General features: G+C 44.7%; 2 protein-coding genes across 2 annotated transcripts in view; one reads left to right on the top strand and one right to left on the bottom strand.

The window, feature by feature from the left end:
- The window catches only part of rpl9 (ribosomal protein L9), a 337,328-nt gene that overhangs the window by 74,530 nt on the left and 246,089 nt on the right, over window positions 1-16,709 (bottom strand). The window lies entirely within an intron of this gene.
- Window positions 1-16,709, top strand: part of zcchc7 (zinc finger, CCHC domain containing 7) — a 55,772-nt gene that overhangs the window by 4,898 nt on the left and 34,165 nt on the right. The window contains exon 3 of the mRNA XM_079279103.1: window positions 50-242. Coding sequence (XP_079135229.1) covers window positions 50-242 — 193 coding nt within the window. The remainder of the gene's footprint in view (window positions 1-49; window positions 243-16,709) is intronic.

Here is a 16,709-nt window from a genome sequence, read left to right on the forward strand (position 1 = left end):
TTGCATGTGAATGCTTTATATTAATATCTACAATGTGGTTGTCATCTAGGGAAGCAAGAAAAGGAGTGTCAGTGCACTGGTGACTGTGGACTCCAGCACCTCAGCGTCCAACTCGGAGGAGTCCAAGTCTGACTCTTCGGACTCTGATCATCTGGAGAACTGGATGATCCTGGGTCGAGGGAAGCAGGATGAAGACCAGAGCATCTCGCTCAACCTGGAGGGAGGGACCGACGGCAACGAAGGTGCGTCTTTGTTCAGACTTTTGTCATGCTTTTTTTTTGGGAGGGGAGGTTTTGCACTCGCATGTGCAGAGAACGTACGTGGCGGGTGTCTGTAGTTCGGTCCAGCTCAGTCAGAGCACACGGCCTACCTTGATGAGGAGCGATGGGCTGCTCTGTGAGCGCTCTGTGAATCTGTAAGCCCTCAGCATTCCTGGCAGCGTCTGCCCAGTCACTCGCTTCCGCGATGCATCTTTAAGTGTGTCTGTGTGCATTGTGTGTTGATATGTGGGAATATTTGTGTTTATAAAATATTCCACTTCTAATCAGCATGCATGTGTACATACACGCGCACATACCAGCAGTCGTAACGCTAATGCCAAAAACAAACAAATGGAGAGACAACAGGGGGAGGTTGGGAGAGATGGGAGTGATCAAAAAATGAATACAATTGTTCCCTGCAAATCTCTTCAGATCTACACATTATCTTAACCTGCAGCCTCAGCAACCTCTCCAGCCCCCCCCCCCTCCCTACCTAACTCTCTCCCATCTCATTCTTTTATCCTATTTTCTGACTATTGTGCTCTCTCCCTCTTTCTGTTTCTCTCTCACCATTCCTTCCTCATTTGAATTTCCCTGGGCTGATGTTTCTGCAAGAGTGCTCACTGCCTCCTCTACACACAACTGGGCTAAAGGAGGGGGTCTGGAGCTGGTGGGGAGGCTTGAGGGTTTTGGCCTGCTTTTTGGTAGGAAAGGAGGATTTTAGGTCTCTGTTTCTCTCCCTTTCTCTCTTCCTCGCTCTCTCTCCCTCTCTTGTCTGGCTTCTCTCTGTGATCTTTGGAGCTTGACCTCATGTCGGCACATGGGGGGTCATGGGTGTGGCGTGGAAGGGGTCTTAAAGTGGGAGGAATGGGGGAGGGTTTAGTTGCCCCCCCCCCCCAAATAAAAAGAAGAAAAAAGGGAATTGAAGGCAAAGAAATTTGAGGGACGAGCCTCAATAGTCTTGAGCTGCGAGATAATTTGATTCTACACAGTAATTCTTAGCAGGGGTTGAGTATGTGTTTGGAAAAGCAGACACATTTTTTTCAATATTATTTTTATAAAAAGACCAACAAAAAACAATGAATGGATCCTGATATGCCTTCTTCCTCTGTGTAGTAGAGCTCCGTCGTTATCTGGAAACTTTTAAAGGCATATCAATGAGCCCCACTGGCTGACATCTTAATTCATTACAACAAACATCAACACTGTAGTTTGTTTTCAGTGAGTCCTGCGGCCGTAAACACTAGTCAGTGCACCAAATGTGTATTCATCCACAGCTGAAAGTAGTCCCCAACAAATGCACCATTTACTCCTGTAACTACGGTGCCCAGCTGTTTATAAAGCTGTTTTTAAATATTTGAGTAGGGAAGTCAGACTACACTGAGAGACAATCTAACACATTGTTAATTTGGTCTTTTGATGTGATCTGTTGTCAATAAGAAAACAATATAGAATATGTCAGCTCGGGTCTCTATGAAATAGAACATTAACTGTTAACCAGAAGATCAGAAGTGATATTTCCAATGATTAAGTTGTTGATTAGAGGCAAAGTCCCGCCCCTTCGGTCTACCACCATGGGAACAAATTTCGGGGGAAAAAATGTTTGGTAGTCAATGACAAGAGACAAATCATTTATTGCTCCCGTTTGAATTGTGCCGTGAATTACACAAACAATGTTTGTCAATGTAAAAGACAGTTGTGCTTGTCAAGAAATTTGCCATTTGACATAAAACTGTTGTGGTATGAGACTGTGAAGATACGTAGTGAAACAGAATACACACCCAAAAGTCTCGTGTAAGGTGACGTTACATTTTTACGTGGAGCGTAGCTCAGGTAGCTAGCTAGCTAGTGAGACGAGATGTGCTTCACAGAAAACCAAATGTTACTGCGACAAACTGCAACTTTCTTGCCTTGCAAAAGGATCTTTTTAATATCGACAAACATCACATGTGTAATTAGTGACGCAATTTTAACAGGATCAAAGAATGATTTGTCTCTCACCTTTGACTACTGTGCATATTTTGTTTTTTACAAAATATGGTCCAATGGGGGAAACTGGAAGGGGCGGGAATTCAACTCTCTATTTCCTTGGGGAAAGCCTGCCAACTGTGGTGTTTTAGGATACTCAAAACAGGGTGCATACTAAATGTTCTCTTGGTTTGCTGTTGGAAACTGTTTTCTATTTTTGCATTGCGAAAGGGAAATAAAGGAAAGAACTGCAAAACATTAAAACTCAGTGCGAATGTTGGTGAGACAAGAGGAAGATAAATACCGGTAATCACTATTTAATCTGACACTTTTAGTCAATTAGTCGATTGACAGAAAGTTAATCGGCACCTTTTTTTGAAAGTCGAAAAATATTTTGATGCCAAGCCCCTTAAATGTGATCTTTTATATCATTGTAAACTGAATGCTTTTGGATTTTTCACAAAACAATATCCTCTTGAGCTCTGGGAAAATGGATAAAAATGAGTAATCAATTCACAGAGAAAATAATCTTCAGTTTAATCTGTTAATATAATTATTTGCAGCTCTGGTGGCGTTCCAAAATCGCTGTACAAAATATTAAAAAGTATATTGATTAATGAGTACATAATGTATACAATGGTATATTGAAATGAGATACGGGTGTGATTATTCCTCTTGTTCTGTCTGCTGCTGTAGGTTCAATTGTGCTAATTTTCTGCTGCTGGGAATTTGTTCCACATGCCCTTTTCATTTTACCCAGAAATACAGAGAAACGGCCAATCTTAGGTTGAATTCTTACGACCACAATAACCGTTGGATCCATAACCACGGGCTGTTGGATAAATATAAAGATTTATTTTGGTTTTGATACGCCACGTTGTGTGTTGACTCCTGTAGCCCGGGAGCCTAGCTCGCTGTTTTTTTCCCACTTTTGTGTGGGTGTGTGAGTAACAGGTTTTGCACAGCAGTGACTAATAGTATTTGTACGCCTAAACCCCCATCTCAGCATCACCATCAAATCACATTCACTACACTTAGCCCCCCCCTCTCGCCCCGCACAAATTGAATCCTTTCTTTCTCTCCTTCTCGTTCCGTCCCTCTCCCGCGTGGTGTCACTTGTTCACATACTTTTACAATCATCTTTTTATTTTTTCTCACTCCATCACATGTGTTGTTTAAAACAAAATCAAGGACACACATGCACGCCGATGCGCACATAGCCGGAGTAGCTATCTGTCACCTGGCCGTACAGAGGCAGCTGTCTGTGGGTGGATCTGTAGGGACACTGGATAAGGGAAAAAGAGAAATGACAGTGATAAAAAAGGGGGGATGAGCGAGGGGCCGTCCGGCAGCCACGCAGCAGCAACCAGACGGAACAAGAGAGAGAGGGAAAAAGCAGGGTTTCCCAAAAAAAATCCAGCTCAGTGCCTCTCCCACCCTGAGAGGCGTGCATGCACATGCACCGTGAATGAATCCGGCGTGTAGGCGGGGTGTGCTGGAGCTAAACTTGAATCCTAAGTGGTTAAACTTCACTCAGTGGTCACACTTTTTTTTTTCTCTCTCCCTGTTGCTCCCCCCAGTTCGCTCCCTTTTTTTTTTTGTCCCCTCGGTCTTGGTCAGTGCACACCAAACTTTGTTTGAGGCTTAGAGAGTCGGCTTCTGGCTCGCTATCGGGGTGGCCGATCACATCAGAGTGTGTGTGTCTCTCTGCGCGTGTGTGAGTGTGTCTGTGTGTGTACATCACTAAAAATCTTGGTGAATTAGAGAGAAAGATGCGTGTTTGTACCCAAAGGTTAACTCTATCTCACAGAGGAGGAAGGTAAGCTCTCCCTCTCCCTCTCCTCTCCTCTCCTGAACCATAGTTTTCTCTCCGCTGTGTCGTTCCTTACAGTTTTTCATGTTGTTCCGATTTCCAAGGCATAACAAAAATGTTTTTATCGTCTAAAATGTGAGTGTTGAAAGCACCAGCATGAGTGTTTCCACTCTGTACCTTCTGCTGTGTGTGAATGAGTGATGCTGCTTTGGGCCCAACTCTTTTTCCTGCAGTCTGAGACCCCAGCTGGCAGGTGTATAGTTTAAAGTGTGTATCATCTTTTTCTTTTATAGATTATTTTTGGGCTTTTTCATCTTAATTCGATATTACAGGTGAAGATAGACAGGAAAGGTGGAGAGAGAGGAAGACATGGTCAGGGATTGGATTTGAACCTGTGGTAAAGACTCAGCTGTGGTGCATGTGGCGCCCACTCTACCAGGTGACCTAGCTGGTATCACCTTAACTCACACGCCAGCCTACTGTACGCGTGAAATCTGGGTTTAGTTGGCTTCTCTGTGTGTTTTGCGGCTGTGGGCCTCAGGATTGTAAAATGAGATTACAATGGCATGTTGGGTACCACACTGTGTGTGTGTGTGTGTGTATATGTTGTGGGTGTGTGTGGGTGGGCGGGCGGGCGGGCGCTGCAGAAGGGAGGCATGGATAGGATCAGCTCTTATCTTGGCTGCCCAGTGCCACACGAGGTGTAACGCCACACCCACACTACCACACATGTGTTTGAACAGGCGCACACACACACCACGAAATCGCTGTGCCATAGTTTGACTTGTATTATCCAGTTTTTACAGAGGATATGCAAATCAGATGAGACTACTGTGCAGGCCTGATATTAGCGCATTGCAAAGTAAATCGTGAAAATGCAGTTTGAAAATTGATTGAAGAATCATTTGATTCTGGCGGTAGCTGAAACATAATGACGACTGTAATCTGCAGCTTCTTTTGTACGATGAAAAATGCCTTCAGTCAGCGGTCATGTCCATCATCGTGTCCTCCTGTAAGGAGTGTTTCTCTGCCGTCGACACCTTACGTTTGTCAAACTATATTCCACGTTCAGCCTCTACGGTATAATTTGCACGTTGAACAGATGTGTGTTTGTTGTACTCATCAGCGCGTGGGGTGCTACTGCTTTGTGGTATTTGTTTTTCACAATGATGTGTTCAGTGCAAGATAGCTCTCAGACTGTTCCCTTGAACTTACCTTCATCCATCTAAAGAACTATTCCACGAAAAGTGTGCACAACCGCGAAGGAAGTTTCAGATCTATTCTGTCATTGGACCCGGTCCTTTCCCATAGCTATAAATGTGTTGTTTCCACAAGAGGAACAGCAGGAAGGGGGCAGTAGACATTTTAGATCGAATCAGAAAGAATGTGAAGGGGCACGTGAGTATGCATCCAAAGAAATCCGTGTGGACGCACGGACAAACAGAGAGCCAGGGCTCAGCGTCAGACAGAGGGAGAGAGAGAGAGAGATGAGAGCAGGTAAGCTAAAGTGGATGAGACAGGCCTGGAAAAGGATCGGCCACGGTGTTGCTGTCGGTCAGGGTCAGGTTTGTCTCCGGGCTCAGATCTCAGAGCGGCTCTATAACACGGCTGGATGTCTGTCCGTCTGTCAGGTGCACTTCTTACAGTCCCAACCTTCTCACACAACCCTCCACCTGCTGTGGCTCCGTTACGAAAAACCTGCAGATCTGGTTTCAAGACCAACGAAACAGCCGTTTATGTCGCGAGCCGTTTCACATACGTCGGCCACATTCGGCCTCATTTGAAGCTTTAAGTTGATGCCGTTTGAATAGTCACACTTTTGAAATTAATTTCTGTATGTTTGATTTAGCTCAATGGTTCTGATCAAATGTAAAATTGAGAAATGAAGAAAGTGTATTTTTTTATCATTTAAGTAATGCAACTTTAACCTTTTTATTTTTTACTTACTTCTACTGGCATTGCAAATTAGAATCAGATTATTAACCCTGCTTTTAGTGACTGACTTATTCTAGTTTCAGCTGTGCTTCTTCTGCTGCAGAATGTCTCTTTCATGCTGATATGTAGAGTTTATTTATACCACATTTATCTGCATCTGGATGAGACGAGCCATCCTGTCTGAAAGTGGTCTTTGTCAAAATAATCTATGAAAATTTCTCTATTTTTCTTTTCTTGGAACCTTTGACTAAAAAACAAACCACCCACATACATCTGCGGTCGCGACTGCAGGTGCTCATTTGTATTAACGTGGCTGTTTGTTCTTCAAGGGGCAGCATTTAAATATGATCTAGTAGAAACACTTTGGGCTAAACTTACAGACACACACACACACACACTGCAGACCGGGTGTCTGGAAACCAAATCTTTTCTCTTGATTGATGGCTTTTATATTTCAGAAAATATATTTTTATTAGTGACAATGATGATGATAATATTCTGCGTCGTGGAGATGTGAGAACATTTCACAGTGAAAGTGAAGGTGTGTGTGTGTGTGTTGGAGTGTGAAGGTGTGTGCATCTAAAGACAAAAGTGTGCGTGAGTGAGTGAGCTGGTGTCAGCCTCACCACGCCTGAGGTGAGCCCAATAACCGTGCCCTGAACCAGTGGAACCACGTCTTTAGTTCCGAATAGAGAAAGAATGTGACACAAAATGAAATCGTTCTCAACACCGTGTGTTTTTTGAACTGCAGATTTTAGATTTTTGTGAGTTTGAATGTCAAATTCACTGCAGAATGTGTAAGAACGAATGTGATGTGTTTTATTGTGTGATTTCTTTTTTTAACCAAAAAAAAACAAACATACAACCTCCCGTTTTCGGTAACCGTAGCTTGAAGCAAGGGGTAATAACCTGGAGACCAGAGGGTCCCTACTGTAGTTTAATGTGTTTTTGTGTGTGTGTGTGTGTGTGTGTGTGTGTGTGGAATAGCAGCATTGGGAATCCCTGTCTTCTTTTACCTTTATTTAACATCATATCCCATTGAGAGCAAGGATGTCTTTTCTAAGGAGACCTGCAGCAGAAATTGTGCCCCGAAGCTACAGGATAAGATATCCACACACACACACATACACACATACACACATACACACATACACACACACGCACACACACACATATGATTAAATAAAATCTTCTAAGCCTCGACACCTTAAACCCTGAGGTTATGTTCTGGCCTGGGACTGTGGCGGTGTTTTGAATGTCATGTAGTCCAGTTTGTCCTGATTTACAGGCCGATCTTGCTGGCAGGTCTGTCCCCGTCTTTTTCCTGTCCCTTGTGCATTTTCACCGGCCGCCTCGTCTTTTTTCAAAGAAGACCCGAGGAGAAGGACGGGAGGGGAGGAAAAAAAGTCAATTACAATTACCAATAATAATCATTATAATGAAGCAATCACTTAATAGGAAATTAAATTATTTTTTTGGGGGGGGGGCACAGTGGGACGGAGGGAGGTCCCGCGGGACAGTATTCTTTTATTTGGCCGGAGAAGTTTCCCCTTATTGTCTCCTTATTTTTTCTTTTCTTTTTGGGCTGGGAGGGGTCGCCGAGAGGGCTTTATTAACTGGTAGCCTAGGGTGGTGATATTTTTTTAGGGGGGGAGTAGGAGGAAGACAAGGGTTTGGAGGGATATGTATTAATAATAATACGCTTTTTTGGGGGGGGGGGGTGAGGAAGAGGGGGGCGGGTGAGGCGTTGGTGCAAAGGCAGTCACGCCTTTCCACGAAATCACCCCCCTCGCCTCGTCCTCTCCCCCCCTGCCCGTTCCGTGGGCCTCAGTGCTGTTTTTGAGAAGCACAAGTTCAGTTTAACAGTCAACAGGATCAGAGGGAGAACACACATTCAGGGTTAGCGCGCTCGCTCCGGTATGCAAAAGGTCTGCCTAATAATAGACGGGCAGTGTTTTTCACACGGTCCCAGAGGATGACCGTGTGGTGTGTGTGTGTGTGTGTGTGTGTCACAGGCACACACTCACACAGTGTGCCTGTTTAGCAGTTTCCTCTCCAGAGGCTCCCGGCGGTGTGTGTGTGCGCGTACGTGGCCATTCCGAGGCTTCTCCCCACGTCTCTTAATTAAGGCACTCGTCAGACAGAGACCAGCTGGGCCTGGTCTGGCCTCGCTGGCACTTGCCATATTTCAGTCAATCTCGCCCTTCCCTTCCTCGTTCTCCTCTCTTTCCACCTCTCTCTCTTTCTCAATCATCCCCCCCCCCCTTCATCGCTCATCTTCCTGATTTCTTTGTTTCTCTTCTGTTGTTTTTCCCCCGATTGTCGTTCCAGCGCCGCACATCAACGCCGGTACTTCGCGATGCGTTCGCAACACGTGTGCGCTTAACTGCTTGACCTTTCCATCACACCTGCCTTCAATAAAGCACTAATTAGGAGTCCCATTAGGATCGGAGAGCTTGCCAGTTAATAGGCCCCTTAAACACCCAGGATTTAGGCGTTTGCTGGAACACGCTAAAGACTTAAGCGGCCGTCATTGGAGGCAAACGCCAAGTGTTTCTTTACTCGCGCTGTCTGTGGTGAAAATGCTAAAATATATAGGACGTTCGGATGATTATGAATGGCGGTGTACCGTCATGCTTGCTCCCTTAGCTCCATCTCTTTTTAAAAGGCGCACTCACAGCCGCACACGTGCCGAGGCGTAGCCGCGTCTGCCACAATTTCATATTTCAGGAAAAGAGCACGCGGTCACCGGCAGAAGTTCACTCGTCGGCACGATCTCCCGAGCACGGGCGAAGGAAGGGTGCCTCTCAATTTCGACTTCAGAGCGCATCCGTGCCCACGCTCTACCTTTCTTCCCCCCAGCCCATTCGGCTCCACCCATCCATCCATCCATCCCATCTCTTTACTCCTCCACTCAGCCGTCCTCCAATGCAACAAGAACCGCGCTTCGGTTACGTGGCTGTTGCTATGCTGGGGCTCGCAGGGTCAGGACTCGTGCTTTAGGCTTTCCTTCGCTAATCCAGCTGGGATCTGTTTGATGGGTCACACAGCTGTACAGTAAATACTCATTCTGCGTGTTCAGACTCTGAATGTGTCTAAATGTGACACACGGTGATAATCAGTGGGGTAAATGTCCTCTGTTGGAAAGAAACGGCCCAGCGTTAGTACAACTGTTTGTCCTCGCGCATCTCTGTACCTGCTTCATAACATTATGTGCCTGTAAATAAAGTTTAAGTCTTTTTCGTGCGCGTGGCGCGCTTGTGCATCAGCACACCTAGGCCTAGATTCTGGCATCGAGCGGTTGATAAAGCCGGCGGTCGGCGTTTGGAGAGAAAATTAATTGTTGAGGATAAAATCAGAGCGGAGGAGGTAGTTACCAACTCGTTTGGGGAGTTTAGTCATTGATATTTTCGGCGCAGGCTTCCAGGCAAAAAGCGAGAGTTTATCACGCCGTTAATGTGAGCCTTGTTTTGTGTGTCTGGAGGGAGCGAGTGCAAACCTTTAAAGGTTTTTGGTCAGGGATCCTCAAATAGAAAGGCTCTTTGGTTTTATGAGGTCTTTAAATCCTGATTTAGCTTCTTTTTTAAAAATGTGATCGGGTTCTCCTACAGCTCCTGGTCTCCCTCTTATACACTTTATTTCCGTATTTGTTTTTCAAACATCTTTTTCGTTACTTTGAACACAATTTAATCAACGATTTTTACCTGAATTGCAATGCAAGGAGCAAAATTGTAATTTCATTTAAATGCAACTGGTTGAAATAATCTCACCGTTTGATCAAAGGGTTCAAAGGGTTTCTGAATTCCTCCGAGTATTGATTTGAAACATATTGTCCGCAACAGCAAGTCAAATATATTATCAAAGCTAGATTCTAGAAGCACCCCCCCCCCTCCTTTTTTTTAAGCAGATTTAACCTTCTGTATGAGCCGAGGATATTTTTTTAATCTTGTTCCATGATGGCGTTTTAAGAAGTGTCCAAGGATTCCAGCTTTAATGAAGTAATTTGTTCTATAATATGATTGTTTACTAGAAAATCAGCTACTGTACAATAATTAGAACACCCCAAATATGGTGGAAAGATTAGAGAAACATAAGAGGCACATGAGAAAAAACGGTCCTTTGTTAAGAGTGTGAGATTTAAAAAATGTACAGTAACTGTAACAAACGGCTAAATAGCAAAACTGTATCGGCACTGAATGGTTTCAATACACACAAAACAATTTGTTTCGTGCGTAACGTGCCACCAATATACCACCTTAAGATGCGTGTCTGCGTTTTCTTCTCTGGTTTTTCTTTCCTGTTTTTCCATCTTTTTGTCTAAATTCTTCGTATGAAACTGTCACTCAGTGAGACCCACTTTGACCAGAGCAAAGCTCAATGGATATATTACGTTGTCTTGTAGATTCATCAACACTGCTTTCTACAACACAAATATTAATAATAATAAATACTACACACCAGACTCTTCACTGTTTTGGGGCCAGTGGAAACAGTCAAAGTAATAAAGCCTGGGAAAGAGTTACATACATTTTTTAATTTGTTTGTGTTCAGAGTCCTCAGCGTCGACATAATAAGCGCCCCTCATCTGACAGGACTTTGCGTATCCAGACAGGTTTATGTGCCGCTGTGTGCGCACAGGTGAGCGCATCTTTTCTCCTCTCGTGAAGTGCAGACCGATCGATAGTAATCGGGTCGAGTGTCTCCGGCCTGGTTCGCTCCCCTTTGTGGGCCTTTTGTAGGCTAACACAGGGGCCGGAGGAGAAAAAATGGGGGACGGGGGGGAGAGAAAGAAAGGGAAGAAAGACGTGGTGGGGAGACGGAGAGAAAATGGAGGATGTTTGCAAGTCGACGAGCATGACCGACTCCCTCAACCAAATCTCCGGATATTTATTCAGCATTACTCACTAATCTAAAAAGACAAAAAAAGTATTTTTGTCTCCCGTGTTTTCTTTCCAGTGACACTGGAGGGATGTGGTGTGTTTATAGCAAGGGGGATACTGTAGCATGAGGTGCGATAAAACACATGTATTGACAGGCCTCTCGCCTCTTTTCTTACTCACTACAAGCACACTCGCAGAGCATCTCTCCATCCCTCCTCCCTCGCCGTTCCGTCTCTTTCACGGGCTTCCATAAAAGCGACGTGCTGTCGAGCTCCAGCGGTATTAGCGGGGAGGCATTAGGCATAAACTCTAAGGTATATTAAAGCAACGGCACTGTTGTTCATATAAACACGGCAATTCAATTTAGCCTGCCCCACGGGGAATGGGATTTCAGCAGCTACTGAGAGAAGCGGGAGGGGAGGGAGGGAGGGAGGGTGGATGAGGTAAGACGAGAAGAGGAAGGGAGCGGAAGAAGGAAGTGGGAATAAAGGAGAGGGGGTGAGGAGAAAAAAAGAGTGGTCGAGCAAAGATGCAGGAGATCGGCTAGTTGCGGGAATTCGTTATTGTTGTTGCATTAACTGCAGTGACGTAAGAGGCAGCGGGTTTGTCCGGGTGCACATGCATGTGTATATAAGCACACACACGCACACACACACACATACCATGGCAGGCAGAGTGTGTTGCACCGTTTGCACGCTTGGACAGAGCGTTCTGTGGGAAACCCTACAGTTATATTATTCAATCCGAATTCAAATGGGCTTGTCAGGAGAGCTCCCGTTTTTATTACCTGTCAGAAAGAAAATGGGGGGGTGGACGGAGCAGAGGGGTAGCAAATTAAACGACAGTAAATAAGACCCCCTATCTCTCTCTCGCTCTCTCTGCTCACCCCCCAATTGCCCATTCTGCCACTCCTCCCTGCACTGTATTTAGGAGACACACACACTCTTCCAGATTTTGACAGCGTGTTGTTCAGCTCTATCTGTGGTTTACCTAAACCAGGTTTCATCTGTCAATCAGACGCGGGACCTAATTATTTAGTTCATCACTGAATAGAACCGGGCCGAGAGCTGGGTTTGATATTAAAGGAAAAGTCTGTCAGACATTTATTTAAATGAGTTTTGATGCACCTTTGACAGCTATCGGCAAGGAATCAAGGGAAATTGAGGGAAAGAAATCCAAGGATCTAGAGGGGTTTTCTTAAGGATGAGCTCTGCATGCGGAGAACACACACACACACCCCGATCACCCAAAACAGCCTCCTCCCGTCTTGTCCCTTTCAGCCAGGCATAACCTCTGCCATCTGTCCCCCCCCAGTCTCTTCCTCGTCCTTCCTTTTCACCCTCCTCCTTTGCTCTTCCTCTTCTTCCTCACCCCCAGCAAGCCCCCCCCCCCCCCCTGATCATTTAGGGTCTTATTTCCCCACCTTCCCTCTCCGATGGCATTCACAGAGATGTGGAGAATTCTGTGGTTTCCTTGAGAAACCAAGGCGAGCGTTGACAGCTTCTCGTTACTCCCATAATATCATTAGTCATCGTTGGTCACATAGAGAGCTTAACATGTATATAGTAACCCCGTCACGCGTCTTCAGAGGTCTTACTCTTTGCATACTTTAGTGGGAACACCTAGGGGGTTATTGGGTTTGATATATCCTGTAACACTTAGCTTTGTAACATTTTTACACACTGCCTATCGCCTGGAATAGATGATGCTTCTTGCAACTCTCTTCATTTATGATGTTTTGTGTTGTATTGATCACGCAGCCAGGGGTCCATTTTTGCTGTTAATGATAAAAATGTTTTATTAATTAATCTATGCCGCAGTAATTTATCAAGTAAGTACTTAATACTTAAGATTTTGTTCTTTAGGTATTTTATGCCGTTTTCAGATAGTCGACACGAGAGAGATGGCGGGAAATGTGGGGGCGATAGAACTGGGAACGGCATGCACCAAAAGGTCCCCTGCCGGACTCGAACTGGGGACGTTCCAGTTCATGCCACGACGGCACATTGTTTTCTATATTTTATGTGGTTACCAAACAATAATTTAATCTGGAGATTAATTAACAACAGAAGTACCATTGTTTTGTTCCCATTCTCTCCCAAATCTCCCTCCAACTTTGCCGGGGGAAGAGGACAGCTGGATGCTTTTTGTGAACTGTGTTTGAGCGAAGCGATAAAAGAGCCATATTAGGAGCTCCTCCTCTAATCCTCTATTGTTCTTTGTCTGTCCCCTGTCCCGCAGAGGGGCTGCTCTAATTAAATACTAATAATTGTATTGTTTTAGAAAGCCTACAGAGACAGAGATTCGGCTCTTCAATCATTCACTCTCTCCAACGTACCCTGCGCATCGAGGGCTATCTCTCTGGATGAAGTCTATAACCGTGTGTGTGTGTGTGATACAGTAGGAGGAGGAAGGAAAAAGCCAAATTAAAACTTTAAAGCACCATTATTTAATTACCCCAAAGGCTGTGGATTTGACGGATTGAAGGGTGTCTGTGCGTGCGTGTGTGTGTGTGTGTGCGCGCATGTGTGTGTTGTGTTTGCTCATGCAATCGTGCGCTGCTGTCCAGGATTATTTCAGTTTTTCAATTTGTCCTTTCTCCTTGGTTTGTGTGTGTGTGTGTGTGTGAGTGAGTGAGTGAGTGTGCATGTGCATGGGCGTTCATGTGTATTTGTGCGTGTGGCCACAGTAACCCCTTATTGGTTGCCCCCTACCATAGCCCCCCTTTCACCTCTACCGTCCACACACACACACACACGCAGGCATGCTGAAGCGCCGGCAGATAAAAAGGCATTATGGTAAATTCCACTTAATGACAAATTTTTAATTTGGGGAACAGGGCCTGGTGAATGGAGCTTAATTACCGGGGCCAAAGATCCCTCGAAAAATAACCCCCTCGACATGCCCAACCTGCCCGATAATGGAGCGCTCCACAAAATGCCTCAGATTAAACCAACGCCGTTTATCTCCCACCCCCCCCCCCCCCCTTCTCCTGCTGTATAATAACAAAAATAACAATCATGAAAATTCTATCTGCCTCCCAGCCCCCCATCACCCCACTTCCCCTCTCTCCCGCCCACTGCCTGGCTCACTCCCGCAGGAGGAAATTCATCAAAATGAAATTGAGGTTGCAACTCACTGGTTTTATTAAAATATATTTGCCCCTCACAGACGCTATGTGCTGGCGTGTTTCGCCCCGCGGAAGACAAAAAGGGCACTCTGAATAATTTGGTCAGTTTTATCAGTGTTAGTTTATGTGCTTGTGTACGCGAGTGTGACTTTAACTTACACTTGTTGACTAGTACGCTGCCCTGCCATCGCACCATGGAGACCATGGACATATTGAATGAAACAAATGTTTCCACCGCCGACTGTTTTAACTATATTGTGTTAAAAACTCACAGGGAAAAGGGTTAAACTTTAAATTAGGGTTGCAATCAACATTTATTTTCATTGTTGAACCTACAGATGGTGAAAACTGGCAATAATAATTTCTTAAAACCCAAAGTTATGTCATCAAATTGTACTGAAACTCCAAAAAGATTCAACTTACTGTCACAATGAAAACCAGCAACATGGCAATTTATCATCTTTGGTAATATAAAACAACAAATTATATTTTGAAAATCTTTCAGAATATTTTAGTTTCATGGATCCAGTTGATTCCATTCCAAGAGGAGGGTTTGTCTTAAAAAAGTTTATGAATCAATGTAGGTTTCACTTATAGTATCGCTATGGAGAGTTGTTGCTTTCAAAGGATAAGGCTGCGTTACATAAATAACCAAAAAGTCACGACTTTCCAGCCCCAAATCAGTTTGTATCATGTCTAGGTTGATTCCAGATTCAAAGCTATTTAACCTGACTCAACCTAAAGTCAGAGTCACTGATACCAAGTCATCATTTGATCGATATGACCACCAGCAAAATCCCAAGATCTTGTTCTCCGTAGAAAGCACACGTGTTGAATAAAAGGTAATGTAATTGAAAGTGAGACCGTTTTCATTGTCCTGCGATGTGTCGTCAAACCACCCAAGCATGTTTAAGCGTAATTAGATGGGTCAAACTTCGATTCAGCCTCTTTTTGAAACATTTATGCATGATTGGTGAGACCAGCAGAACTGACTCACGAGTCAGAACGGTGTGTTTCAATAAGAACCACTCTGAATCGCAACAGATTGGCGGAGATAGATTTTGCGTTCACAATAGAAAAGCTTACGGATATTAAAACGACACAATGACTACCTGTGAAACGCGGACATGCACCGACTCTGTTTTGGATAACTTAAACATGGATCTGCCGTACACACACACACACAAACACAACCTGACTCACTCACTTTTTTTTTTTTTTGGCCTCCTCTGGTCCCTGTTGTTGTGTACCCTGATTGGACCATGTGGTTGCCATGCGGTTGCCAGGCCGCGCCCCTGCTGTGTGGTAATTGGTGTCTGTGGTATTGCCGCGTGGCGACGGTGCTTTGACTGACAGGTTTGGCCACCTGCCCTGCCCCTGGCTGCCAACATGGTGTGGACGGGGGCGAGGAGGTGGCACAAGCTGGCGAGGGGGGGGGGGGGACTTCGGCTTGTCATGCAGGGGATGGATAATCAAAGACGGGCTGCGAGGAAATATGTAATGGCCGAACACGAGGCAACAGGGGACCAGGGTGATGGCATCTGCTTGCGTTTTGCTTTTTTGCCGAAATGCAGTGGTGAAAAATTCTGACCACATCGTCCCTTGACTTATGTCAAGGTTGTGTTCAGAAAAGCTTCTTGAACTGTAATCGACTGTAGACTTCCACCATCATGCTGCAGCTTGGACAGAAAGAGTTCTTCTACCCAACTTCATGTTGTGTGACTCATGTTGCATAAAGATTTGATTATTCTTGAAAGTAATTCAGAAATTTGTCTCTTTGACTTGTGCTGGCCGAGGTTCATTGCCAACATGGGTCCTTGTTCCTTTATGTTCTGTGGTGTTAACGTTGACATTCGTGTGTTTGATTTGACGCCCTGCTTTTCATTACGTAAAATCAAATTTGTCATTTGGTGCCATATGTTGCAAAAACATGTGCAATGTATAGTGGGAATAGGGAAAGAGACCGGCCAGCTGATGTGTTGCATCAGCCTGGTGATCTACCGTCAGCGATGGATTCAATAAAGCAAACATATACAGTGCCTTGCATAAGTATTCACCCATCTTGGATGTTTCATCCTTTTGTTGCTTTTATACATGAAATCATGGTCAATATAATTTGGCTTTTTTGACAAGAATTTGCAAAACAAAAACAAAAAACTTTAATATCAAAGTGAAAACAGATTTTTACAAAATAATTCATTAAAAATATATAAGGTAAAGTAAAGATTGCATAAGTATTCACCCCCTTCAGGTCAGTATTTAGTAAATGCACCTTTGGCTGCAATCACAGCACTGAGTGTGTGTGTGGATATGTCTCACTCAGGCTGGAACATCTGGACACTAAGATTTTTCTCCATTCTTCTTCAAAACAGCTCAAGCTCTGTCAGGTTGCTCAGTGATCGGGCATGAACAGCTCTTCTCAAGTCCAGCCACAAATTCTAGATTGCATTGAGGTCTGGGCTTTGACTTGGCCACTCCAGAACATTCACCTTGTTGTCTTTGAACTATTCTGTGGAGCCTTTGCTGTATGCGTGGGGTTGTTGTCTTGCTGGAGAATAAATCTTCTCCCAAGTCGTAGTTCTCTTGCAGACTAAGTCAGATTATCCTCCAGGATTTGGCGATATTGCTCTGCATTCATGTTCCCCTCTACCTTTACAAGCCTTCCAGGGCCTGCTGCTGAGAAGCATCCCCAGAGCATGATGCTGCCACCACCATGCTTCACG

Source organism: Melanostigma gelatinosum, assembly GCF_949748355.1.
Source record: "Melanostigma gelatinosum genome assembly, chromosome: 11".
Taxonomy (NCBI): domain Eukaryota; kingdom Metazoa; phylum Chordata; class Actinopteri; order Perciformes; family Zoarcidae; genus Melanostigma; species Melanostigma gelatinosum.